Source organism: Ictidomys tridecemlineatus, chromosome 12 (assembly GCF_052094955.1).
Source record: "Ictidomys tridecemlineatus isolate mIctTri1 chromosome 12, mIctTri1.hap1, whole genome shotgun sequence".
NCBI lineage: Eukaryota > Metazoa > Chordata > Mammalia > Rodentia > Sciuridae > Ictidomys > Ictidomys tridecemlineatus.
In genome coordinates this window covers 108,333,506-108,360,222 of record NC_135488.1, presented here as the reverse complement: position 1 = coordinate 108,360,222, position 26,717 = coordinate 108,333,506, and the positions used below count along the sequence as shown (strand labels likewise).

The 26,717-nt window shown below is 34.8% G+C and overlaps 1 protein-coding gene across 1 annotated transcript in view; it reads right to left on the bottom strand.

Annotated features, from left to right (window-relative positions):
- Positions 1-26,717, bottom strand: part of Smc6 (structural maintenance of chromosomes 6) — a 67,412-nt gene that overhangs the window by 29,157 nt on the left and 11,538 nt on the right. Inside the window, exons 4-15 of the mRNA XM_078029639.1 lie at positions 25,563-25,668; positions 19,126-19,262; positions 18,268-18,329; positions 16,816-16,896; positions 15,986-16,087; positions 11,736-11,855; positions 11,540-11,638; positions 8,501-8,647; positions 8,106-8,194; positions 7,774-7,938; positions 7,170-7,348; positions 5,641-5,845 (exon numbers count right to left, since the gene is read on the bottom strand). Coding sequence (XP_077885765.1) covers positions 5,641-5,845; positions 7,170-7,348; positions 7,774-7,938; positions 8,106-8,194; positions 8,501-8,647; positions 11,540-11,638; positions 11,736-11,855; positions 15,986-16,087; positions 16,816-16,896; positions 18,268-18,329; positions 19,126-19,262; positions 25,563-25,668 — 1,492 coding nt within the window. The remainder of the gene's footprint in view (positions 1-5,640; positions 5,846-7,169; positions 7,349-7,773; positions 7,939-8,105; positions 8,195-8,500; positions 8,648-11,539; positions 11,639-11,735; positions 11,856-15,985; positions 16,088-16,815; positions 16,897-18,267; positions 18,330-19,125; positions 19,263-25,562; positions 25,669-26,717) is intronic.

Sequence of the window (26,717 nt, the reverse complement as noted above, 5' to 3'; positions counted from 1 at the left end):
TCTCTGATCCCTGGTTTCTAAAACACGATCCTCATCTTAAAAAGAAAAACAAAAAACAAAAAAGCTTCTCATGGAGCATAGCTTACATTTTATTAAAGGAAAATATAAGGAAAAAAGGAGGCAAAGTTTGCAACATAATGATTGCTCACACACAAAAACAGGCAATAAAAACCTCACTGGGCAGACATCTGAGCAAATGAGAGATTCATGGGGAAGAACAATTGCAAAGGCTCTGAAAAGTACATAGGAAAGACCATGTAGCCAGTGCGCAGTGGCAGACTAAACAGTCAAGGAGAACCCTTATAGATTTAAGAGAGGAAACACGGTGGGAAGGCAAATCACATGGGCCCTTGATAAAGTAAAAAGATGAAAGTTTTATGGTACTTTGTACAGAAAAATGACAGGATCTGACTGCTGTCCTAAGACTGTAGTGTCGGATAACCAGAATTGACTGCAATATTCAAGTGAAACATGAGGATGGCATGAACAAGAATGGAAGCTACAAGGATTCAGACTCTGCATAGATTTTTAATGTTCAGCCAACAAGGTGTGGCATAGCTGAGTCAAAAATGATGGATATTTGGCTTGGGAATGGAAAAATGAAAAGGAAGGGATTATAGGAGCAGGTTTCAGGGTGGAAATCAGAAGTTTGACTTTTAGACCTGTTACATTTGGAATGCCTAGGGACATCTAAGTGGAAAATTCAGAAAAAAAGAGCCAAGTAGAGATGTCATTTGGTAATCGTATGTATTTAAAGCCATCAAAATGGGTGAGTTCACTTCAAGAGAAATAATACACACTCTAAGGAGAGGTCTGGAATGCTCATATAGTCAGAGGTGAGGAGGAAAAAGCAAAAATACTAAAACAGAACACTTGGGGAATTAGGAAAATCAGAAGTGCATAGTCCTGGGCACCACGTGAAAAATGTGTTTTAGGAAGAATGAAATGATCAACAAATCCAAATACTGCTAATAATTCAAGTAAGTAAATATAGTAAAAGCAGATTATCAAATTCAGCACTGTAAGGTTTACTGAAGCCCGGCACTTTGGCGAGTACCTGTAATCCCAGCGACATGTGAGGCTGGGGCAAAAGATCAAAAGTTTTAGGCCAACCTCAGCAACTTAGTGAGTCCCTGTCTCAAAATAAAAATATAAAAAGGGCTTGTGATGTAGCTCAGTGGTAAAGTACCCCCGAGTTCAATCCCTAGTACAAAAAATAAAGACAAAAGGACTGGAATAGGTTCAAGATTAAAGGGGAAGAAAGAATGTGGAGATACATACATCTCCTTTTGAAGAGTTTTCCTAATGAAGGAAAACAGAAATGAGATACTGAGAGCTAAATGGCCTTTTTAGGATAGAGTTCAAGTAGAAGGAGAAACACAAGTGGAAGCAAAGAACAAGGAGTGGATGCTCTAGAAAATGCCAAGCAATATCAATGGAACAAAGTAGAAACCAAGGAGATAACGGAAAGGAAAGAGGAGACTGAGAGGAGGAGGCAGTAGGAGATTCTGGTGAAATCTGAGCAAGCACATACCATGATTCGATGGAGTTGCTATAATAGTTTGCTCTACGGCGCCAACTTGCCACCATGCTTTCCTTCTGCTATCCTTATAAGGGATTTACTTCATAATTAATTATGTTACAACTAATTACATTACTATCAATTGGAGGAGGTTGATAGATGTTATAAAATTAGTTCAGAAGTCAAAGCAGAAAAGACATTAGCAATGAGATGTCAGTGGAAGGCAACAAGGAAGGATACTATGAAACGGGCTGACCACACCAAGCTAAGTAGAAAGCCTGAAGAAGACACAAAAAACAGAGGAAAACTATGCATAAAATTGAAGGTAGCATATGGGCTTCACTGGTAAAAGAAGTTCCAGGACAAAATAATTTTATGATCCTAATTAGGCTTTATAAAATCACTTAATAATGTCATTTCTAATAGCCGAGTAAAAGGAAAAATACCACAATCAAATTTAAAGTACAGGAAAAAACATGCTTAAAACCTGGCACATTTTTTAATGTCTACAAATGTAAGAATATATTGTTAAGAATACATAGTGAGAATGAGAGAGGAGACCATGAACATAGATGGCAGAAGCACCTTAATGAAAGGAGTAGATGAAGAAAAGCGTACAAAATAGGTCAAGAAGCATCTACTAGGTAGACCAATCAAGAAAATGGTGTCATAATAACAAAAGGGGTAAAAGATTTAAGTAAGGTGTATCTAATAGTATCTAATGCCTAAGTAAATATATATACCAAAATATATATATATATTTCCTTTAGAGATGGCAACAAAAAAATAACTGGAGAATATAATGAATATTTTAGGAGCAGAGAATAGTGCCTCAAAATACTGAGTGCAAAGTATACCTTAGGAAGAGTCTGACCTAACATGTTTAAAGAGATAAGAAGAAGTCAATGGAAAGTGTGTGGCTGAGGAGTTATTTTTTAAAAAGAGTTCACAAGTCAAGCAAGAAAGTATGTGATTTTGAGCACAAACAGAACAGCATTAGAGAGAAAAAAAACACGTCTTCTACTGAGAAAGAGGTAAGAGAATACATGCAGACATGGTTATGGGTGAGTACTGGCAGGATGCGTAGCCCAGCAGCTTTTACTATTGCTAAAAAGAAGTGGCTCTTTTTGTGGGGAGCCATTCTCACACGTGACTTGGCGACTCCCGGTTTGGGTCTGAGGCGCTCTGGCTGTGTCGGAGCTTTCCCGGCCCTCTCCTGATGAGAGAACCCGTCCGTGTGGGGGTGTGACTGACCACTGACCCTGGGGGGCCAATCAGTGACCCTGACCTTGGAGTGCGGCCCCCCTCAACCTTCATTGGATGGAATTCTCCCCTGAATTTCTTGTTCCCCAATAAAAGGCTACTCTTTGGTGTGCTCTCTCTCTCTCTCTCTCTCTGTCTCTCCTGCTAGCCCGGAGTAATCCTTGCTGCCCTACAGGTGGTTCGAGGTGGGAGCCAGAGAGGGGAGCTGTCTGGGACCTGGTCATAGAAAAAGGTCACTGAGTCTGTGTGTTTTATTTCCATCTCTGCTAGCTAACTTTTATGCCAAGAACCTCATTAATGAAATCAGCGCACTGGCCGCATGGTGGATCTTTTGATAAAAAGGGGAACTATATAGTTCCTGACTATCTGCTTCCCTGGGAGCTAGGGATGTTACTAGGTACCTTCATTATCTAATGTAAGCTTAAATGAATGAAATGAGTCTTAATTATCTGATGCATGCAGATATTCTACTAGTATTTCACTCTTCTTTTTTACATTAATATAACATGTCCAAGTTGTAAATTTAGCATTTGAACCACAATTTACACTGCCAAAGTTATTTACACATACAAAAACAAATCCTTCAAAATGTGTGCGTGAGGCAACTAAAGTTGATCATATTAAATATATTCAGGACTCTTGTCAATATCATATCAATAAAAAGAACTAGAATCTAACTTCTTCCAATAATTTCAACAACTCTGTGCTTCAGCAACCTACTCTTGAAGTCAAAACATGGATTTACTACCACCAGTACCTCTTTTCATTAAACTCTAAATTTCTGTCTTACCACAGCTTTCTATCCCATCCTGCCAGACTGATGTCAAACCTGCTGTCTAGTCTTATGCAGGCTGACCTAAACATTTTCCCCAGACTTCGCTTTCTTTGAACTATTCTCTCATTAGCATCTTCAACTCCTTCCTCTTCTTCTGTCCTAAAAACCTTTATTATAGTATTAATCCATCAGGACACATTCTCCTTTGACATCTATAAATAAACACACATTAATAGTGAAAAATCCTGCAGCCTCTGGAGGACTTTGAGTCAGCTCCCTCTCAGATTTGTGGTAACTAGTCTAAACCCTTAATCAGATAATCCCCAAGCCTTCCACCCAACTCCTGAGATCCAGTTCTCAGCATATGAACTCACCAACTTCCAAAACAAGGGACATTGTACAACATAAACTTAACTCACATTTGCACCCCTCAAATCCAACACATTATAAGCAACTGGAAATCACATAGGCCAGAAAACACAGTGTGTGAGCAGGGCAATTCCAGGCATTCTCCTTCACAGGGGTCCTTGTGGCAGTTCATAGAGCAATTGGTACAGCTCTTCCGGACTATTCTTTCTTGGTTCCAAAATGACAGTGCAAGTTGAAGAATATTCCTCACAGAAGCCACTATCTCTCATAACAACTTCATAAGTTCTTCATAAGGAAAATAGCGGATTATAGGAGTTGTCATGCATACCAGGTGTGCCAAATTCTCCCAGTCCAGTCACACTAACCTGTCATGGGTCATTTTTATCATTAAATAATGCTGTCTGGTAGTACAAATGAAATTTCATTTTTATCAGGTTTTAGAAACCTGGGATCAGAGCTGGAGATAAACATAGGTCAAATTTTCAGGAAGAGGGGAAAACACTTTACTCCTCACTCCCAAATACTTATCTATAGCCTATAGTTCAAAATCAACACTTCAAAACAGAACTTTATGTACTTTTGACAAATTTACTTTTTCCCCTCATAATATCCCTAAATCACTTGATAGCATATCATTCAGTTAGTTATTCTAGCAAGAAACCTAAAAGTTATTCTTGATTTTTCCTTCTCTTCTAATTAATGTCTTACTGATTTTGTGCCTTATCTCTCTTTTAATCTATTCCCTCCTATAAAAATTACAAATGCTATTTTTGAGGAAAATAATTTACAATCTCATGCCTTCATGCATCTTTCACATAGTATTTTATTTACCTAGAAGGCAATTAGCCTTTTCTGTCACTTGACAAACTCACCAATTAAAAAACTGAGCAGTTATCATCTCTTGTCTGAATTCTTCCAACTTACATCATATGACTTAATGACTTCTTTATTTAAACTACATATGCATCTTATCCAATTTCAGGAAAGCCCATAAAGAATTTTTAAAAAGACATGCAAATTTACTCAAATGTGCAGAACATGGCATTAGGCTTATTAAAACACACACTCACACACACACAAAGGGTTTATAAGAAAACATGGAGATGGGAAATGGATTTTAAAATGGGATCTGAGAATATACAGATAAATCTTTTTTCTTTTTCGAGACAGGTTTGGCTATGTTGCCTATACTGGCCTTAAACCACTAGACTCAAGGAATTCTTCTTCAGTCTGCTAAGTAGGTGGACCTACAAGTGAACATCACCTACAGGCTGGCTCACTGACTGGCCAGTAGTTAACAAACAAGTCAGTTCAGGTATTGTGCTTTTGAGGTTTGTTAGGGTCATCGAAGGAAAACAAAGCTTTTTATAAATTCTGTAAATCACTTTCAGAGTTTAATTGTGGGTAAGGAATGCCAATGTTCCTTCTCTAGGACCCCCTCTTAATTTGGCTAGGTCTATACTAGTTCCCTCCTTGGTATAGTTTCTACACCATACAACTTCTGTGTCCTTGAACTCTCCCCACAACAGACTTCAGTAAAACCCTCAACCTTCTTAAAGAACCTCTTATTTATGTTTCTCCAATGCCTACACTGAAAGTAGAGTGGTTTGATGGAATTTTATAAATCCATATGGTTAACATTAAAAGCATTAACTCTTTCTTACATTGCACATGATTAAGTAAAAAGAGAAACAGGATTTAATTTGATTACCTGTGTCTTACATCATACATCTCATTCCGAAATTCAGAAACTATTATCTGTGGCCGTGAAGTCCCTGGTGGATAAAACCTTTTCATCAGTGCCTGAAGTACTCTTTCATCAGCATGGTTATGGCAACAATAGGCTTGGAGTAGTCCTTTTAAACAGGATTCAATAGCCAAAGCATGCTCAGGGTCCCGAAGATGAATGCAAGCTCCTAAAAATGAGAAAATCATAGACGGACTCAAGATACTTATTTTGCAATATTAATATAATTTTTTATAATTCATAAATGACTTAGTATTTTCATATAACGCTGCTTAAATGATATTACAGATCATATTTTATCTCAGCTGAAAATACCCACATACCCACTGGATACCCTAGGGAGGAAACACACCAAATCCTTTGAATAAAACCATCCCACACTAATGTACATCAACAGTGGCTTTTCTATGTTAGTTTACATTTCTGCAACCCTCATTGGTATTTTGAATTTAAGCCTTTATTATTTTCTATAAAACTGCTTTGATTTTTAGATTTCACTGGGGAAAAAAAGTCTCATCCACTGAAATGGATGCTATTATATAAGTACATATTTAAATGAAGAGACATTACTGCCATGGTTAAATGCAACAGCTTAGTATTAAAATGTATTTATGTTTATAGCATCATTTTTACCTAATGGTATACAGAATCTGAGATAACTCCCAGGAGAACTTGATTTAGAAAAATTCAAATGTCAGGTATATATGAAGATTTTAAAATTGAAAGAAAATTTAGAAATTATGATGTCCAGCCTAAACAGAAAACTAAGATAAGGGGGGGGGGAGAAAAGGAGGGGGCAGGGGGTTAGCAAGGATGGTGGAATGTGATGAACATCATTATCCAAAGTACATGTAGGAAGACACATACTTTATAAACAACCAGAGATATGAAAAAAATTGTGCTGTATATGTGTAATAAGAATTGTAATGCATTCCGCTGTCATTTTAAAAAATCAATAAAAACAAATAAATAAATACAAATAAAAACCTAAGATAAGTCTTTTTATCAGGGCTACATAAAATTCAGGTGAGTGTTCTTTTCACTATATCTTGATGCCACTGGATTATCTCATTAATCAATTACATCCAAATTATTTTATCCAGTTATTCATTTTGGGAAGGAAAAATAAAAGAACCAGACTATTAAACTATTAAGATTCCTTAAGTTTTCTTTCTCAAAAGGATGTTTAATGTTTTATGCTTTACAGGTACAAAAAGAAAGCTACAAAATTTAAAGTGATTTTATCATTATTTTAAAAACTAGTACAATTAAAAGTCCACACAAAACTATATACCTAGCCTGTAATCCAAGCAGCTTGGGAGGCTGAGGAAGGAGGGTTGTAAGTTCAAAGACAACCTCAGCAAAATTGAGATACTAAGCAACTCAGTGAGACCCTGTCTCCATATACTTAGATTCAACAGACCCCCACCCTTAGTGAAAACAGAAACTCATTCCTAATGTTTATTATAAACTCACTAAATCACGACAAATACCTAAAGGGCCTACAGGTTTATGGGTAAAGTGTCCCCGTCTGTAAGCTTCCTCAATTGCCTCCAAAAGAGCTGGAACATGAGAGCCAAATCTTTTCAGTCTATCAGTTTTACTATCCTTCAGTTCTTTCAATTGCCTCTGATTATAGTTCAGTGCATGCTTCACATCTAGTTCTTCTCTCCTAAAAAATAAAAGCAGAAAACCAGAAGAGACAGTTATACATACTGTATAAATATGTGACAGTTACATAGAAACAGTTATTGGTATGCCCTTAATTCTTGTATATCATTGAATAACCCAGATACCCTAAAAATGAAAGGCAGAGTTTTTTATTTGAAAATAAATTACACTACAAGACAAAAGTAGTTGGCAGTCCTCAAAACTTACTATAAAGAAAATGTTGCAGAAGTAATGGACCAGGAATCTAAAAAACTGTCCAAATGTACAAATTTAAGAAAAGTCTTGGAAAAGTTATTTTAAAAGATCCCTTATTTGAAAAACAAACAAACAAACAAACAACCCTAGGATTTCTCTTCAAATACAAATTAAAGCTATATAAAAATTGAAGTAGTTGAAAAAAATTATTTTAAGGATGTTGCAACTTACCTAATTCTAGTATATTCTTCTTTGTCCTTTTCTATGGCTTGTTGAAACTGTTCAATCTCTTGATTGATTGAATTTTCCTGGTCCTGTAAGGCCTTTACTCTGTCTTTTAACCAACAAATTTTTTTTTGCCTTTCCAACCTCTCAGGTTCCAAAGACTGATCAGTGCTAACAATAAAGAAAGAAAAGTGAAAACTGTTAGATAAAAAACATTTTAAAAGAATAAGCCAATGTATTAGTTACATTAACAATAATACAGAAAATATAATACTCCATTGCACCTAGATTACTTTGTCACAAAAGTATTCATGAAAACTACAAAACAATTACCTTACCTTTTTTTTAGTTCTTCAATTCTTTTACACAGTTGCTCATCATCTTTCTTTAATGCTTTATATTCATTTAGAGAACGGTTATATAAAACCTAAAAAAAAAAAAACCAACAACAAAAAACTAAACATTCTATAGTAAAATGAAAAAACAAGTATTCCATTCAAGTCTACTGCTGTCAGATTTTCAAATCAGAGGCTAACTATGCACCAAAAAACATTTTTATAAAGTATTCACAGCCACTTGAAATAACTATATTTTTAAAGCATAGAAGCAACACAGATTTTAATTCAGATATACACCCACTTTTAAAAAACAGATGAACAATTCAAAAAAATAAATGAACAATCTTTATATTCACTATGCAGCTTTACTTTTCCGGGTCAGAACATTTTCTCACCTCAGCTTCATTATAGGCCCTTTTCTTAGCAGTGACATCTGCTTTCAATGCCATACATTCTGGTGCTCGTGCATTTGTCTCCTGACTAATCTTTTCTAGTTTATCTTGGATATCCTTGTATTTTTTCTCTGCTTCATTAAGTCTGACCTTTAACAAAAATTACATAATTTGAGTATATCTCATTTTTCATCAATAAAGAGAAGAAAAACTCAAAAAGTTATACAGTTTACATACCAAAAATAAATTTAACTTCACAAGACACTAGGTAAACAAACATAATTATATAAAATACTAAAATGTAACTTAATTTTAATACACAGTTATCCAACAAATATGCTAATCACCTGAGGATACAAATATGAAACAATTGTCTTCAAATAAAACAATTCATGATAAACAGCTTAAAATGAAATCTTCTAGGCTACAAAGGACAAGATATGAACAAATCTGCATGTCAGATCACTCTGAAAGCAAGTGGAAAGCACGATGGTATTTAAAAAAATAAAGGAAAAGGAAATCTTAAGGGAGCAAAATGAGATACTGACAATAGGCAAGGACTAAAGAGGAAAAACTGGTGAATTATTTACACAGGAGTCACCAATCTTCTCTATGAAAAGGCAGACTTTAGGTGGCAAGGGCCATACTTCTGTACTTCAGGCGTTATGGGCCATAGGGTCTCTGTCACAACTATTAAACTCTGTCACTGTAACATGAAACCACCCAAGGGCAATATGCGGAAGAATTATGGTTTAATAAAAATTTTAAAAAGACTTAGGTGTTACATAAACTAAACATGATTCATGATATGAACATTCATTCAAATCATTTTAAGTTAGGTTCTAAACAAAAAGTTTAAAGTCTGATTTAGACACTTTTATTTGAAGACAGGATCCAATCAAGAGGCACTTAACCACTGATTCACATTCCCAGTCCTTTTTTCACTTTTTATTTTGAGACAGTGTCTTGCTAAGTTGCTTAGGGTCTCACTTGCAATCCTCTTGACTCAGCCTCCCAAGTCACTAGGATTATAGGCATGTGCCACCATACCTGGCCATGAAATACTGCAGAAACCTTCAATTCAAAACTCATTCTACTACACTGTGTACAACCATAGAAACATAAAGTTGTGCTGCAATTGTGTTCAATGAATCATATATACCTAGTTAAAATAAAGAAAGAAAGAAAGGAAAAACAAACCTCAATTCTACAAGTGAAAATCAGGTGTACATTTTGTGAAAGACTTTATGTAAAGGCTGGGAAAGATATAGATAAAACAAGATAGTCCTTACCCTTCAAAAATTTGTCATTTACTGTGAAGATTTTTGAAGAGTGCTGAAATTCTTAAGTGGAGCAAGGTTTACCAAACTAAATATCATGAGAAAAAGAGATATCCAACTATTTCTCTGACTGGGTTCCATAGTTACATCGAGAGATGTCTAAGGAGAAAAATACTTACAGAGAAAATTTCAGAATATTCTCTCAGAAAATCTCTGGTGAGACATGTGGGTATGGTCAAACTTCCATTTATTATCTGAAGAGGGTAAAAGAACCTCATTCCATAGATCACTAAGTAAATGTACTATCTTCACCATTTCTATTGTTTTTGAATACTCAATTATTACCTTTGATGGATTAATGCCATAATCCCTTAAAAGGAAAGCCATGTGTGGTGGCACAATTCTGTAATTCCAGCAACTTGGGAGACTAAGGCAGGTGGATTGCAAGTTTGAGGCCAGCCTTGGGATTCAGTGAGAATCCATCTCAAAATAAAAACATAAATTACCGGGGATATTGCTCAGTGTTTCAACCAACTTCGATCTCTAGGCCCATGGGGAATATATTTATGGTTTTCTTGGATTTTAGACAGAATACTTTTTACATGAGCTTTTAAATTTCAGGTTAAAATTAATCTAGCCTAATAAGTTATCTAACATGTTTCTAGCTATATGACATTCTGACAAGAAATCTGGGTTCTGAGATCTAAAAATCAGTTCCCTTAAAGTTCCATTAGCAATCTCTGAGCATTATTTTCAGTTCTCAATTCTTGAGTTAGCTTTGATATCACTCCATCATTTTGGTACCTCTCATTTCTCAGGTCTTTTGTGTTCCAACTCCTTAAAATGAACCCAAGAGTGAAAGCTTCATTCTAATATCTCTCTGTCATGTCCACATGCCTGAGAGATATGCAACCCTAGACTCAAACAGGTTGAGATAGCCAAACACAATATTTTTTTTCAAAAGATGGTTATCTCTTGCAAATGCTAGCCAATCCTTAAAAAACAAATACCAAATGTCTTCTTTGATATAATAAGAGCAACTATGAACAGAGCAGGGAGGAAGAGCAGGAAGAAAAGATTAACATTAAACAGAGACATGAGATGGGAGGGAAAGGGAGAGAAAAGGGAAATTGCATGGAAATGAAGGGAGACCTTCATTGCTATACAAAATTACATATAAGAGGTTGTGAGGGGAATGGGAAAATAAACAAGGAGAGAAATGAATTATAGTAGATGGGGTAGAAAGAGAAGATGTGAGGGGAGGGGAGGGGGGATAGTAGAGGATAGGAAAGGTAGCAGAATACAACAATTACTAATAGGGCATTATGTAAAATTGTGGATGTGTAACAGACATGATTCTGTAATCTGCACTTGGGATAAAACTGGGAGTTCATAACCCACTTCAATCTAATGTATGAAATATGATATGTCAAGAGCTTTGTAATGTTGTGAACAACCAATAAAAAAAAATAAAAATAAAATAAAATCCAAATGATAAAAAAGAAGAAACTAGATATATTTTGAATTATTTCATGTGATAGATCTCAGACTGATGTTTTAAGAAAAAGAGTATTGAAAAAAAAAAAAAGATGGTTATCACCATAGTCCTCGGAATGAGTGTAGGTCTACTTCAACTGAACAAGAAATTCAAGTATAGATAAAATATAGGTTTAAACTGCCACTTTTGTAGGCCATAAGTTATCTAATATCAGCAATCTCACAGGATTTAACCTAATACATCTGTATAAAAAGATTTAACAACCTGTTGTTCTTCCATTTTCCTATCAAGTCTAGCAGCACGATCTTCTCCAATTTTGATATTATCTCTGATAGCATTCAATTGTTTTTCAATTTCGTTGACCTAAAAAGAAATTATACAGCAAATCACTGAGACTAGCAGTCCCCAAATATACTGCATGTTACAAATATATGTGAATAACTAATTAGGTGAAAATTACCACTGCCCAAGCCATTTCATGTTTCAAATACTCTAAATTAGTCTTCATTGTACTTAAGCCAGCGATACTCTGAAAACGTTCTTCTTTCTCCAAACACTGGCGCTTTAGTTCAGTAAGTCGCTTAAAATGAGAGGGGAAAAAAGGATATATTTCTTAATAACATTAAACATAAATTTTTTTACAAATTTATTTATTTTGAAAACAATGCCTATACAAATACTATATAAAGATTTGTTAGAAAATTACTAAATTGAAAATAAATGGTTCTTTGGCATACGTTTGCTAGTGCAATAGTTTTGCTAATTTCTGCACTAAAAATTGGGCCAAATATTCTTCAGATGAAGAAGAGCACAGGAATTAAAAATCAAAACTACACAAGTATAGATAAGTGCCAAAATTCACTGTCCCATTTTCTCTCTTTATTCCATATATGAAAGATAGGCTGATTTATCCTTAAAACATAATCAGTACCCATTCCAAAGATAATTGAAAAATTAGAAGTGATTTATTCCTCAAAATATTTTTCATAAACAAAATCACCAAATATCAAGTATCAAGTCATGAGATCAGCTTGTGAAGGGCTTCCAGACTTCATATTCTGTGTACCTGATATAGTCTTTCCCCTTCATTCATGCTTTCCATACCCTATAAGACCCTTAACATTGTAAACCTTACTTCCCCCCCACATTCAATTCACTTTCCCTTTCTCTAGGATAATTTTGATCCATTATCACTCTTTTCAAATCTCATACACAACTGTCATCTGGCTCCCTCACTCATTCTCCCTGCCTCCGGCTTCAGAGCATATAAAAGCCAGACAGGAACTCCCTCTTACTTCCAATAATCTAATCTATTAATGTAAAGCAGCCCTATTGCAAAAGACAGGGGGCTTCATTACACCTAAATCCAGCCTCTATCTCTGCACAGAATGGACTTTATCCCCTTTGACTCTCAATGGTCTAAATCCACTTATTTTCAATTTTATCTTTTCATTCTTCTTTCCACCTGACCCTCTTCATTAACTCCTTTCCATTACTTTGCTTTAAACTTTATGTACTTATTTTTTGAGAAACAAACAAAACCACCACTACCCATCCCTATCCCTACCTCTTCCTCTAAAATTCTTCCTTTTTCAACCAAATTTCACCAAAATTATCTCCATCTTTTCCATTTTCTCGAATTTTCCAGCTCCACAAGTCTGGAAACTGTTTTCCCCCAGTAATGAAATCTGTCTTGCCACAGTCATCTATAAAGATTATTGTCACTGAATACAGTTCGTTTTTGTCAATACTCATAGTATCTGACCATATATTGCATAATCGTGACTTATTCAATCTCAATTCTCTCTTCCCTTGGCTTATATGGATTCCATGACCATTTCCATGGCTGAGACTTGGATCTGCCTTTCCTCTCCCTCTCAGCAATCAAAATTATTCCTATGACTTAAATAATATATTAATAACTGCCAAATAAAGGCCAGACTTGATATCTGTATTCTTCACATAATATGCAACTTTCCATTTTACAATTTCATTTGGATATCACAGAAACACTTCAAAATTAATACATTCAAAATGATATTGTCTTAAAAACAAAACAAAAAAGCCAAAGAAAACCAGCTCCTTTTTCCAAGTTTCCTGACTCAATATACTCTACTGCCGAAACGATTAATCTGAAAGTCAATCATCCCTGATGCTTCCTGTCTCATCTTTCCCCTCCATGCCCCACACATCGACCCAAATAATTTCAAAGTTCTTCTTCCTCTCTACGAACAATGATACCTTCTTTGTTGATCTCCCTACATCTGTTCTTTCCTTATTGTAACTCACTCTCTTCTATAGCAGAATCTAGAGAAAACAGAAATTTAATCAATTCATCCACTTTCATGTCTTCCACTACCCGTGAGTTGTACAAGGCCCCACATAATCTTGACCTCTTATCTCTAACTCCTGTGTCCTTCATCCTAGCTATTCTATAATTCTTACAGTTTTTCAAACTGTAAGAAAGCATCAAAGGCTTTCTAGCCCACCTCTACCATGTTATTTCTTAAAACACCCTTCCTTACTCTCACCATCTTTTGCCTGGTATTATTCATTCTTCAGTCCTCATTTTACATATCACTTCCTCAATAATTCCTCCCTGTTGATACCAACACCCACTGACAGCACCCTACTAAGTGCTTTCTACAAACTGCCAAAGTCTATAGCTCCTTTGGTAGTGCTCATCTTAATCACATCATTTACTATCTATATTTCCTACTGAATGGTTAAGTCTAGGACCTCAAAAACATTGATATTAATTTTGTCACTATATGCCTATGGACAAAACACAATGCTATGTATGTATATAATATTTGCTGATAGAATCATTCCTAGTTCCAACTTTCATGTACTATTTCTTGAAGATTTAACTATTCAAATCTAGAGTTTGAGATTAAGGGGCATTTACTCAATTAGAAAAACATTTCTTATTAATTTTATGCAGGCAGAATTCTGCTACAAGATATAAGGAAGAACTTTTTTTAAAATATTTTTTAGTTAGACACAATATCTTTATTTTTTTATTTATTTTTAAGTGGCACTGAGGATGGAACTCAAGGCCTCACACGTGCTAGGGGAGTGTTCTACAACTTAGCCACAACCTCAGCCCTAGGGAAGAAATATTTTTAACTATTGAAGACAAAGTATACCATGAAGAAAGTGGGTCTTTAATCCCAAGTATCTCAAGAAACAAATTCCTTCAAAGTATCAATTTATAATTTTTTACAATAATTATTGTAGTGTATCCTATGTGTTTTTAAAAAAATATGCAAATATTTTCCTTCCCCAATAATGATAAATAGTCTAGGAGAATGTGCTGTATTAATTCTATGGGTTATAGTAGACCCTTGCACACCACATAATCTAGGTGTGAAAGAATGATGTGGAAAAAAGTAAACTTGATTTCTTAGTTTTCACTTCTTGAACCACACAATTACAATTTTAAACCTAAGTTAAAATATGCATTTCTTAAAATTTTTTTAGAAGCATAAGTCAGTCATTAGTAAAATTCTGTCTCTCAAGTTCAAGCTAAAAGTTGCTGAAAGCCCAACTAGTTTTTAAAACTAAACAAAAGAACAAGAAATGGAATCATGTAAAACAGGTGGGATTCAATGTAGTATTTAAATAGCTAAAATGTTTTAATCTTATATGACTGTGAGGTGTGTTATTATTAGACAGAAGTATATTCAGAAATATAAAGAAAGTATAAGAGCAAAATATAGCTGATGTAAAAATAAACTGAAGTGATGGTTGACAGAAGTGTTGTGTTTGGATATGAGGTATCCCTCCCCCAAATCCTGTGCTAACTCAGGAGATGAATTGATTACTTTCTGAGCACTCTAATATGAACAGCAGGTGAATCTACTTGATGAATTAATAATTTTAATGAATTACTAGGTTTTAACTACAGGTATGAGCAAACTGTAACTGAAAGAAGTAGGTCACTGGATGTGTGCTTTGAGTATTATATATTTTGTCCCTGGTTCTTCCTACTGAATGTCATGAGGTAAACAGTTTTCCCCTGCCACATTCTTCCACCATAATGTTCTGCCTCACATCAGGACCAGAGTGATGGAGTCTGATGACCATGGATTGAAACTGAGCCAAAATAAACTTTTTCACCTTTGAGTTGTTCTCGTCAGGTATTTTGGTTACAGTGAAAAAGTTAATACAGGAAGTGACTTAAAATTCTAGCAATCTTCATGATTGACAAGTTGAAGAGTACTGATATGACATCTACTACTGAGTTATCAGTAGCTTAAAGAATGTTAACATTAGAATACAATAATCATCTACCCTATGTAATTATAAATTAATATTGTTTAATATCAACTTGAGACTTGCTTATTAGTCCAGTACAATAAATGTTAGTTTTAAAATTATTTATAGTGGGGCTTAGGGATATTTTATTATGAAACTAATTATAGTCATGTATCAAAGAATAAGAAAACAAGATGGTGTCATGTTCTCTAGTTTATGGTCTAATGCAGAAGACAGGTAAAGATCCATTATTACAAAGCAAAAAGTAAAGGCTAATAATATCCTACACATAAAAACCACAACACATCACATACTTCACACAGAGTGCTTAAAAATGTTAGTTTTGTTCAGATATATATCAGTACATAGGTATATAATTTTACCATACCATTTATCTTAAGTACTATAGAAATTTGGCTAATTTCAAAAAGATTTACACTATCTACAAACCTCTTCCCCTTGATTTATCTGCTCCTTTGTTCTTTCTTTTGTTTCCATAATGTATGAATAATCTTCCTTCATCTGTTCAAGTTGGGTTGCTTTCATGAAGAACTTTATCAACAAAAAGAAAAACATAATTGAGAATTAATAAACTTTCATAGAAAAGTGTAAAAAATACAAAGAGAAATTTTGTCCATAAAAAATTTTAGACCAATTATTCAAAGATATTAAAAGCACAGCACGTATACATAAATACGACAGAATACATCTAATTTTATACTTGAATTTACTGAACTTGCTATAAGTTCACATCTGTACATTTATTCGCAAAAGCTCTTAAACCCATGAGGGGAGAAAAACACCTTAAGGTATGATGATAATAATATTCTGAAAGCTCATTTTCACCAACTGTTCCATTCTTGAAGCAAAAATGACAGGAAATATTCTCATCTTTGATCTTAGTTCATCTTCAACTTTTAGACTATGAAATTCAAACTCTTTCAAAAGGCTACAGTAAGTTTTAGTACTAGTTGGTTGATGCCTTTTTTAAGTTTTAAATAAATTAAAGTTTACAAGTTATTATGTATAGTCAATTGTTGCCTTATATTTTCTTTCAAAAAATAAAAAAAATCTATTTTTTCAAAATAAAAACCAAAAAAAGCAAGAATGTACCAAGAATATTATACTTAGACCTTATTCAATAATTTTATAATCTAATATTACTTTAAGTAAGTGCCTTTGAGGAAAAAGAATCAGTATCTACATTAACAAGAATAATACTTGGCATACATCTAGATGTACTGGGGGGTTAAGTTTGTATTTACTTTGGTAACTCTTACTTTGTATTTGTCTCCCTCATTTTTAGACTGCAAGAACTGCTTACTCATCTCTTGTGTTAAAATAGAAACTGGATTATCCACCTAAAATAAACAAAAAACAAAAGTTCACTTTTAAAAATTTCACTTTGATGCCTTAAAAATAAAGTGAAATATACATTATAATTGACTCAGGATATCATCAAAATGGCTAACAGACAGTTGCCAATGGTTACAACATCAGGGTAAAAATATATAGAAAATGTCACAAATTTTTTAACACAGGGAAATGTTTCAAAATTTCATAATACCAAACAAATAAAGAAAGAAAGAAAAAAAACCACTATAGTCAAAATTAAACATTTTTCCATAATAAGAGGATACAAGCTCAAGAACCCTCTGAGGTGCTGGTATTACAATGTTTCTACTTTCGTCTTTTTTTTTTTTTTTTTTTGTGATGCTACGATTGAACCCAGGGCCTTGCCCAAGTGAGGGAAGCACTCTACCAACTGAGCTATATATATATATCCCTGGCTCTCATCTTTTTTTATAGATGACCATTCCTATGTCCCTGGGATCACAGCTGTCAAATATGAGGATGGTTCAATTTCTCGATCATATACTTTGAGTGATCAAGAGCCCATGTAGCTAGAGACTACCAAACCAGACAGAAGAGATACAGGACATTCCTACCACAACACAATGTTATTCTGGATAGCTGTGATTAAACCAAACTGGGGAAGAGACACAAACTATTAATTGTTCTTTCCCTTTGATGATAAGTTTTGTCAATCTTAATCTTGGGATAGGGAACAAAGGATAAAGAAATAGAATCAAACAGTGATGCCTGATTCCAATCCAGGCTCTACCACCAATCACATCTAGACAACCTGAAGTACAAATTTACTTTCTCTGGCTCCCAGTTTCTAACCTGCAAACAAAAGGGTCTGAAGCAGACGATCTCTAAAGACAATTTCAATGCTAATATTATAATTCCTTGTGTGTCCCATTTTCAATTAAGTCCGCTAAAGTATCTCAGCCAAAAAGATTCAATCCTTAGTTCCTACAAACATGACCAATAACTTCAAAATACATACAAAAAATTTGTTCTTTCTAGAATAAGAGTTTTTTTCCTTCTCAAAAATTAAGCAACTGAGAATAAGAAACAAAGATGCTACTTTGATTATAGTTGAAAGCAAAAAAATTTTATAGCCTTATCAATTTTAAATTTCAGCATATACTAATTTGGATTAGATGTTCCTTACTGCTGCACCAAAGTAAGATGTCATGTACTTAAAATAAATCATGTTGAATTAGCATATTTTAAAGAACTTCACTAGCAACAGTATATGTATAGTATGTACTTCCTGTGTTTATATCACTCCTATCAGAACATTTTAGTTATCTATATAACACAAGTGAAACCACACCAAAACTACTAGTTGCATTAATTCAAAACACAAATTTAGCAATTACCTGGATATTAAAATGATCCAGAATTGCAATTAGTTCTTCTTTCCTAGTAGAAACCACAGCACCTGATTATGAGAAACATGAAATAATCATACTGCTTCTAGGGCAATACAGAAAAAAAGTATAACTATCTATTAAATATAAATATTAATGACCTTTCATTGTATCATCAAGAAAAGTATCATTAAATATGTGTAAGTCTGAGTGAACTGGGGATAAAAGCCTACTTATGACTCAGGAATACAGAAGAGGAAAATGTGCCCTTGTGCAGTAAACTTTAAACTTTCATCTCTTTCTTTATGTCCTTTTCTTCCTTAACTATTTCTTTCTACAGGCTATAGAAACTAAAGGAGATCTGTAGTTGAGAACAAAATGGCACATTTTGTTTCTTTCTTTCTTTCTTTTTTTGGCAGTGGGTGCAGAGGGGGTAGCAGAGATTGAATTCAGGGGCACTCAACCACTGAGCCGTATCCCCAGCCCTATTTTATATTTTATTTAGAGACAGGGCCTCACTGAGTTGCTTAGTGCCTCCCTTTTGCTGAGACTGTCTTTGAACTCGCAATCCTCCTGTCTTAGCCTCCAGAGCTGCTGGGATTATAGGTGTGCGTGCGCTACTACACCTGGCCAATTTTTCTAATTTCAAACTGCCCAATTTTTCTAATCATGATCTTGCCACTAGAATGTCCTGTGATAAAACATGCATATAATACATGCATGTACCTATATGTGTGTATGTATGCATACATACAAATCAACCACAGTATAAGAGGTTTCAAGAGACTGGGAAGAAGTCTCCTTTCAATGTACTTATTTATTTACTAACAATTCATGTGGAAAAAAAAAAGAAAAATCAAACCAAACCTGTTTCACTTTTTAGTTTATAGGATCGACTTCCATCCATGCTGATGTGTTGTTGTACAACTATGGAATCACCATACACATTTGCTCTATAGGCATCATCTCCTCTGTTCCTTAATGTTATTGTGATATCTGCTGAGCTAAAACAATGAAGATAAGTCACATAAAGATACAGTTCTATTGCAATAGTAGGATACCAGATTTTCAAATATTTTCAACACCCCCAAATAACAGCTAATTCACTGAAAACTACATCAACAGCTGATGACAGTGGTCTACAACAGCATGTTAAAAATATTGTGCCTGACAAAAAAGTTGAGAACAGAAGCTTGATAAAAAATAATTCACTATTGTATGCATAATAAAAATACTAAATTTGTGCAATCACTCTTAAGTATTGGTTGTTCCACGCCTTGAATTTAGGCATTTTCCTATAAGGACCATGTAATCAAGTCATACACATAAGTTATTCATTTTTAACATTATACTGCCTACTATAAATTACATAATAAAGAATCATACGAACAGCTGCCTTTAAGAATGATAGATTAAGAATCATAGTACTTAAAGTAATAACAGTTTCTAAAAAGATTATAATTAAGAGAGGCAATGATGATTTTTTAATTAGTTGGCAATGAGAAATTAAAATGTCTGATATCAAGAGACATAAACTGGGGAGAGTAGAAGTGGATAAATGGTGAAAGATTAATTAATGAATATTAGATTATAGTTAGGACATGAAACTCTGGTATGCTACTGCATGTGGCAGGAAAACTATAGATGACAAGGTACCATACATTTCAAAAAGCTAAAAGATTGTGAATCTTAGGCTGGGGTGTGACTCCGTGGTAGAACACTCGCCTATACATGTAAGGCCTGGGTTTGATCCTCAGCACCACGTAAGAATAAATAAATAAAATAGAAGTATTGTGTCCAACTACAACTAAGCTTCATTATCATTAAAAAAGAATTACTTTGAAAGAGTTATAATGCAGCCTAATACATGTGAATATTAAAAGTATAAATCTGCCTGGCAGCCTGTTATTGTTTTTAAAGCTTTTAACAAGTTTAAAGCATTTATAGCCATGAATATCTTAAGATACATGGGGGGAGGGGGGGAATCAATCATTTGCCTGGGAAAAAATCATTAATGAACACTTAATAATTTGCTTATATACAAAGGCAGACAATATTTTCTCTGATTCATATGAAAATCTGCCCAAATACTAAAGTCTTGATATAAAACCGTTTTAATTAGCAATTAAATGAAACCTTTAACAAACTTGTTTTCAGGAATTTGCAAACATATTCCAAAACTTCCCATTTACAGAAAATGTAAGAAAAAATACTCAGGATGAGCTTCACTATAAACTACTGACATGACAGGAAGTGTCTGCTGCTCTCTGGCTTTCCCTTCCTCTTTAAAAGTTCCCCCCACAGAAAGAAAGGGCTTAGCATTCCTATCATTCCACATCCCCTCCTGCCTGGACTGAGCTAAATCTAGAACTCTGTACTAAGGGAGCAATCAGATTCTCTTCTCTTTTAAAATTCAACTTGAGAAGAATTGTTTAAATCCCAAAATAGCCTTTATTTTAGTTAACATCATACTAATGTCCACTATATAGCTTTAGTTATGTAAGACGCCAACATTAAGGAAAATGGGTGAAAAATATACAGAAAATTATTGTACTATCTTTGCAACACTTATGTTTAAATGTTTTCAAAATAGTTTTTTAAAATTCAAATTTAAATATCAAGAGAGAGTGATTCCTTGGAGCTATAAATTATGAGGACTCTATAAGTACAGAAACCAATTTGGTACATTATTATTTCTCTTAGAGAAAACAAAGAACATAAAGATAAGATCTTTGGGAAATCACCTAGACAGGCTGACAGAAAGAACCACATACCCACAGATACTGGCAGTGAATCTCAGATGTAAAGAATACAATATTATCTCTCTCTCTCCCTCTCTCTCACACACACACACATACACAAACAGAAACTCGTACACCTGAAGACACAGTGACAAAACTAAACTGAAGAGGAAGAAAGCACACATAAACTCCTCTAGAGACAATGAGAAAGAACAGTTACATACCCACGTGGGTCACAAGGAGAGAAGGAAGGAGGAGAGAACACACAGAGAAGTATAGCCAGTGAAGAAAGAAGAGTGCAAGAGATGCTGCAGAACAGACCCAAGGAAAGGAGAAGGAAACAGGCCCAGAGACAAAGATACACACAGAGACAACCAGACAAAAACAAAAGAGGCTGCGGTTCCTTAGTCTGATTCCTCATGAGATCCAGCCATACTTTCTCCCTGCAGCTTCCCAGAAATATGTTCCTACATCTTTATGGTAAACATCCTTTACTGGAGCCACCTGAGTAAATTGTTAATAATTACATTACTTATTTATGTTTTAGCCAAATTACCTAATTTAAACAGAGTCTGGTCCAGTGACATATGCCTGTGATCTGAGACTCTGGAGGCTGAGTCAGGAGGAGTACAAGTTGGAGATCAGCCTCAGCAACTTAGCAGGATCTTGTTTCAAAATTAAAAGAACTGGGGATATCTCCGGCTAAAGCTCTATAGGGTTCAATCCCTAGTACCAAAAAAACCAACAAACAAAACTCACAAAAAGTGATATGTGTACACCTGTAATCCCAGCAGCCGGGGGTGGGGGTGGCTGAGACAGAAGGATAGCAAGTTCAAAGTCAGGCTCAGCAAAAGCAAGGTGCAAATAAGCAACTCAGTGAGACCCTGTCTCTAAATAAAAAATACAAAATAGGTCTGGGGATGTGAGTCAATAGTTGAGTGCTCCTGAGTTCAAACCCCAGTACCCAGGGGGGGGAAAAAAAAAAGATATGTTCCTGAAAAACTATAACTAATGAGATTTTTATTTCCCCGATTGATTATATACAAACAGAAGAACCACTAACAGAAATAGGACAGAGGAATGGCCAATAGCCTGAGATATGGAGAAAATAACTATTTTATTTCATTAATGACCATTACTACTAAGAATTAAGTTAATACACCTCATGAAAACATTTTCAAAACAACTACATATATTTGCTCTATCTACATTACCAACATCTCTCTTAATTAACAAACATCTACTTTATTATGTTCATTCCTAGCTACTCCTTCCATTTGAAAGCTATTTTTAATATATTTGGAACTTTATGCTCCTACTCTTAAGTTTAATAAATACAAGAAAAGTTTTTTTTGAAAAATTAACTTTTATGAAATAAGCCTCCTAATAAATGCTCAAAAAAATTCTGCATAAGGAAACAGGAAAAAGCAAGCTATCAGGGCAATAACTTTACTGTCTCCCCCTTTGTGGACTTTGCTGAGGCTGAATTTGGGCCAAGAACTATACCCAATGTCTATAAATACAGGAGACTACAAAGTAAAAATAGATACTATAAACGAAAGTTCTTCCAGAATGACAACATGTCACGAGCCATCCATGGGTTGAGTATGGGTCACCGGGCATTAAAGCCTACTGGATACAAACATCTGGTGTCTGGGAATGACCAGTGGACACTTTTACTGGTCAACTGCCCGGGGACAGTGTGAATTTCTATCCTGCTCTGCCGCGGCCCACACAGCACCTGAGATGGGTGTGAACTGTTAAGATGCCAATCAACCTGTTGACTCCAAGACATCAAGAAGCAAGACTCCACCCTTGAAGCCTTTATCCCTGCCTTTGATATACCCCCATAAATAAGCCACCAGAGCCATCTTTCCTTTGTCTAGTTCCAGCCCCCATGTGAACTAGATCTATCGGGGCTCTGCTTTATGTAAATATACTTCTGATTATTTGTATTTTGTTCTTCACTAATTAACTTAGACTTAATTAACTTAAGTTTCCAGGTGGCTTCTACCCTCCTCAGCAAAAAGAACCCCACAATGAGACGCTGGCCGCTGCCCCCATTAACAACATAAGCAGTACCACAGTAAAAATTTGGTTTCTTTCTCAATTACATAAGAATCCGACTACCCAATGAGAGCCAGTAGCAGCATACTCCAATGGAAACAGCAACAAGACAAACTTAATGTAAAAATATGATGCATCTGCTCTCTGGGTACTGAGTTCCTTACAATAAATTTCATATCCTTAACTAAGTAAATTAATAGCAAAAAACAGAGCATGAGTTTTTGTCCCTCCATAACCATGGCATAGCTGATATGAAAAACATAACAACTGCAAATATCCCAGGGCCAATGAAGCTAGTATTAGAAAGGCTGGGAGTGGAAAGAAGGAACTGAACATATTCAAGCAAGTGACCTAAGGCCTTGTTACACATAGAGACATTTTCATGTGACAAAGTACATTAGGAGAATTCATTCACTGACCCCACACCACTGCAAAAGGTTGGTGAACAATCAGAGGACTGAATTCCAGGAAGTGTCTCTAGGCAGAATTCTCTGGCATCTCTTAACCATGTTAACCAAGTATCTCCAAGAAGAATTAAAATACCCATGAAAAGGAAGCCTACAGCCTGGAAGGGGCACAGTGTTTGAGATGGAGGGAGAGTCTTCAGGACAACCTCAAGCTTGTGCCAGATTGACAAGCTCCAGGCAACACGGGACAGCTACAGAGGCTCTAGATGTGGAACACAGAAATATGCACAGAGTTGAGAATCTCAATTAGTCCATTCTCCAAAACAGTGATGACAGAATCAGAGTGTATTAAGCAAAGGAACTTTTACAGATACCAAACATTTCAAAGAAAGGATGCTAAAAAGAACAGAAATGGGTTTGGAAACGCTCTGCTTTTAGCTCCATTTTAAGATAAAGTCAGTAAAAAGAAGACTAAGCTCAGGTTAAAGATTTTTTGCTGTTATTAAGTCTGTTTTCAAATATATTAATGTTCCCCACTACAGGCAGTCATGTCCTTTAAAGCCAATGATTTGTGTAAGCTAGTATATGTATTTTTTAAAATAGTATTCAGGACAGCTCTCAGTAAGAAGTTTCTGCTTTAATCCAAGTACTTACCAAAGGAAAAACTAAAATCTGAAGTACTTGAGTCATACAACATTGAACGATACATAAAAACATCATTTCTTCCTGAAACTTTTATTTAAAAGAGTCACCTATTATCTGGCTAAGTAAATGAGGTGACTGGACACCTAAGAAACCAAGTTAAGTATAATTAAAGAGTTGGGACCATTTACTTAAAAGTGTTAAAAGTAATGAATTTTTTACTTCAGACATGATTTTATTTAGAGGGAGGAGGAAATCAGAAGACTTTATTGGGCTGGGACCCAAATAAGATAAATGGAAATGGAAGAAACTATATTAGAGAATTGACATCAAGTAGTTCTCTTCAAGGCCACATAACATGGGAAATTATTTTTTGTATATCTTTTATTCTCTTGTATCAATTTGGAATCCTAGCTTAAAGTTAAGATTCCTCTAAGGCTTTTGAGCATACAAAAGCTGGCAATCCAGATTCATATCCTATACTCATTCTATTTTTGAGTAATAAAACAAGAATTTAAATCGATACCAACAACAAAGAGAAGGAAAATCTAATACAGGACAAAAAGATATCAGTGTTAATCATCAAAGCTTCCAAAGTTCTGGGCATCGAATGCATGAGAGAAAAATGAAGAGCCTCAGGCTAGACGAGAACATAACAGTTTGGGACATTTTGACTGTTATGAGAAACAAGAATCCCCTCAGAGATTTCTGGGGTAGTATGAAAGAGAATAAAGAGATCACCCTGGAGAGACAGCTGCTAGTGGCAAAAGACAAATGATACAAACATGACATAATATATGACATAATATATGGTTATATACTATGAGGGTAATACAGGACAAAAAGTAATATGAACATAAAGCAAAAGACAGTCACTACTGTGATATGACCACTGCATATGGGTCTGGACAAATCTACAAAGAGATTTATGGTGATTATTGTCCTCAAATCAAACTCACTGGACAAAGGAAATAAAAGGAGAATCAGAGTAGAATTCTTCCCAGAAATTCTTAAAAAGCTAGATAGAAACTTTGTGCAGAAACACTTGACCAGTCACTGACTTTGCTCTCACCCCTATCATATTAACATGGCCTTGCTGATGCTGGAGGTTGGCTCTATAGCCAGGAAGGTGTAATGTTTATAAATATCCCTTTATTAACAGAATACATAGATCTATCATTGCTACTGATTCCAAAGAGGTAACAGAAGCATGACTGTAGGAGGACAGGCAAATGGCAGGAAGTTACACAAACTATCTGAAAGCTGAAGACAGCAGGCAACAGTGGGCCACGTTAGCAACAAGGGGAAGAGAAAAGAATGAAGATATGGAACCTCTGTTCCCATTCTGGGAAGGCACTTTATGCCCATTCAAGTCTACATGAACTGGGAATCAAAAGCAGCTCTTTTTTACTGAAGGAATGAAAACACAAAGAGAACAAACACTTACTTCTGTCCATCTTTCACAAATCCTTTTAAAGAGGATCCTCTATTAGTAGCGACTGCTTTTCCACCAAGACCAACTATAAGAGCTGTGAGTACCGCACTCTTTCCACCTAAAGAAACAGGTGTTGAAGAAATCACATTCATTAAAAAGTCGACTTCTACAAATTGATATAAGACTACAAAATGAATCAGTCTCATTCAGAAATGTTATAATTCAATCTTCATTTTCTTCCAGTATCAAAGCAGCAAACTTTTAAAAGATTTGTAAAAATCATGAAATATTTAGCTGCCACTTTTAGGAAAAAATTAGTTTATTTCAGGAATTAAGTTTCTGTCACTAATAAGGCAGCGCAAAGAATAACTATGATACCTTTCCAATCTGAAACTCACTATATTGTCTTGGCTCATCAGCCTTGTACATGAACTTATCCCTCTACTTAAATAAATATGCTTTATGTAACTTTAACTACATTTTAAGTACAATTTTTGCTTTTTCCACAAATTCTCAGACATCAAAACTATTTTAACATCTTTCAAATATAAGTTCCATATGTACAGGAATTGTCTCTTTCATTCAATGTTGTACTCTCAGTTTCAGCACAAATAGATTACCCACAAATCTGCTGAATGAATAAATGGACTTAAATAGGAAAAAAAAACTAGCAAAAACCATAAAGATGTTTTTATATAACATTTTGATATTATTCCCAACTTGAGTATTCATTTTGTAGCTTTCTGAAAAGTCTTACTTCTATCCTAACAGATATAAAATATCAAAAGCTCCAATTTCAAAATCTCTAAAAATTACTCAGAATATGGCAATCTTTTCTGAACTCCATGATCAACAAAGCTAACCAATTCATCAGCCCATTATTTTCCACAATATACCCAAAATTAGCCAACATATATACCAATGATTAATCCAAGTTACTTCCTGGAATGACGTTCAAGTTCCTATTCTAACTCTCTCTTGCTTCCTTTTCTCTTATTACCAAATAATACCACTTGCATTATTTCCCCTTTCTATTATGTTTAATAAAATAATTGTTCCAAAGGTTTAAAAAAAAAAAAACACCTAAATTCAGAACCCAGGAATCTTTATTTCTTGTCTCATGTGATCTCTCTAGCACTGCTCCCTTTCTCTGTCCATGCCCTCTTC